Genomic DNA, 2,086 nt, shown 5'->3' with positions numbered 1-2,086 from the left:
CAGGCGGACAGAGGGACTCAATGAGATTCTAATCTGTGTGTTGCCGTCTTGTAGTACAATAAGGATCAGTGCTGGAAACATTCCTATCGGCATGTTGTTTGATTCAGGCTGAATATTCCTATTTTGCGTTGAGATTTATTGATGGAGTGTCGCGACCTTAAGGACTCTAAACAGCATTGGGATCCTAAACAATTTGAGACCTTCCACAATGTCCCTCACAAGCTTCAAGAGGAGATGGATTGAGAAATGGTGCGAAGAGGTCCACCACCACCTCCGTCAAGGCAGTATGTGTAGCAATGTGATCGGATACCCTTCAGAAGAAACCGGTGGGTTTAGTTTTCAAGGGATGCTGAAATCGTCCTTGCCTCTGAGAGGAGAAGATGTGAAATATCATCAAAATGTACCGGACAATGCGATGGACACGAGCACAACCCTGGTGGAAAAAGGTTTGTATCAATCACCTTTACCTATTGTGAAGTTTTCCTACAGTCATTATCAAGACCAGCGTAAGAAGGTAGAGCGGCTTGTTCATGGACTCCCCGTGCTGTCCCATTCAACTACTCAGCTGGACAAAACCTCGAAAATAGGGGACACTAACATGCCGTTTGTTGTTGTTCATGCAGAAGAGCAGTTAAAGTCGGCACGAGAGCGGGACGAGAGTTTGGAAAGAGGAAAAGTGACTTCTGCTCCCGCTTCGTTAACTGCCCAAAGACTAGCTCAAGAACTGAAAAAATCGAATCATGATTTGACCAGTGGGAGCAATCGGGTGAATATTTTCAATGGCGATCACGTGAACCAAATGAAAACAGCTCCTTCATTTAATAAATCAAATTTGAATAAAGCAAGACGACTGCTAGCCAAACGTAATCAGAATGGGAGAAGATTAGACGGACAGCCATATTCACCGATAGAGAATTGCTGGACAATGACAGAAATGACATGGACATGATCATGCGCAGTGTATTAGACAAATCATTTCCGGTTTCTCGGGTTCCTTCGGGAAAAAGACGAAACTGGATATTTATTGTGTTATGGTTCCAGTAATACAGGTTTTGTGCGAGGAATCCGTATTGCCTGTGATAAGTGTGCATGACCAGGTGTCATACATGACTAATTCCCACGCACGTGATAATGCGCAGTATGACCGGTAGTATGAACGGTACCCTTGTTGCGAGAGTGAAGAGATCAAAGAGGAAATTTACTGTGCTGTGTTTCCAAAAATACACAAATGAAAGGAATTATTCTTTGTCTGTGATAAATATAGATAGTCAGCTTTCTTGTTTGTTATAATGTTTTCCACAAAGACGCTGACAATGCTTTTTATTAAAATCTGTAACTATTTGCTATCATGCTTAGTCCAGATGTATTAGTTATAAGGATACCCTTTGGAATGGACGTTGGGATGCACATGACCCTGTGATTTGAGCGCAGGTTACCGGTCAGGTGAAGGGAGAGTTAGTAGATGGATGTCCTCGTTCTTTAGCGGAGTGGTGTAAGGCTTCCGCCCAACACTATGTAATGCACATCTTACATCTCTATTGGCATGTGTCTGTGTTCACTCCGGGTACCCGGTAGGATGATTTGTACTATGGATCTACTAGGTGCCTTACATGCAACATCGTTTGTATACTCCTCAGCGAGTACAGACTGAAATATGTTGAACAAACTTGAGTGTGTGAATTTGAAGCAGTATCAATATGCATACTACTACTTCAATATTATGCAGATCACCGTTATAAGGTCTGTGTGTCCATCGCTCCCAGTCCTTTGAAATCACGCATGCATCAAATATATTATTTAATATGATTATGTTCTACAACCGATTAAGTACTACTCGTCAATACAGTTTTGTCGCGATACATAAGGAGTCACTAAGAGGTAATTATCAAATGACGCGTAATCGCTAAGGGAAACCATATTTTACAGAGAGCCTTGTACATTTGTTGTGTAATAGGGACGCGCACAGTCGTGGTTGAATGTATGTGTACGTTGCTAAAAGTACAAAGTCAACTTAGCCGTATTCTCTGGCTGATGTGTCTGGAGTAGGTATGGATTATTGGGATGAATCCACACGGCACTGGTGCAG

The 2,086-nt window shown here is 42.4% G+C and overlaps 1 protein-coding gene across 1 annotated transcript; it reads left to right on the top strand.

Annotated features, from left to right (window-relative positions):
- Positions 1-208: 208 nt before the first annotated feature.
- Positions 209-998, top strand: LOC137296815 (uncharacterized). The gene has a single exon (XM_067828684.1). It carries the CDS (start codon positions 209-211, stop codon positions 947-949), a length of 741 nt encoding a protein of 246 aa, XP_067684785.1. The 3' UTR covers positions 950-998.
- Positions 999-2,086: the final 1,088 nt, after the last annotated feature.

The sequence above is a fragment of the Haliotis asinina genome, chromosome 9, assembly GCF_037392515.1.
Source record: "Haliotis asinina isolate JCU_RB_2024 chromosome 9, JCU_Hal_asi_v2, whole genome shotgun sequence".
In the NCBI taxonomy this organism is placed as follows: domain Eukaryota; kingdom Metazoa; phylum Mollusca; class Gastropoda; order Lepetellida; family Haliotidae; genus Haliotis; species Haliotis asinina.
The sequence above is the reverse complement of the archived record's forward strand: the minus strand, read 5'-3'. Positions and strand labels throughout refer to the sequence as shown.

What these genes read in the sequence shown, in the direction of transcription:
- LOC137296815 (XM_067828684.1), top strand. Translation starts at nt 209, where the DNA reads ATGTCCCTCACAAGCTTCAAGAGGAGATGGATTGAGAAATGGTGCGAA.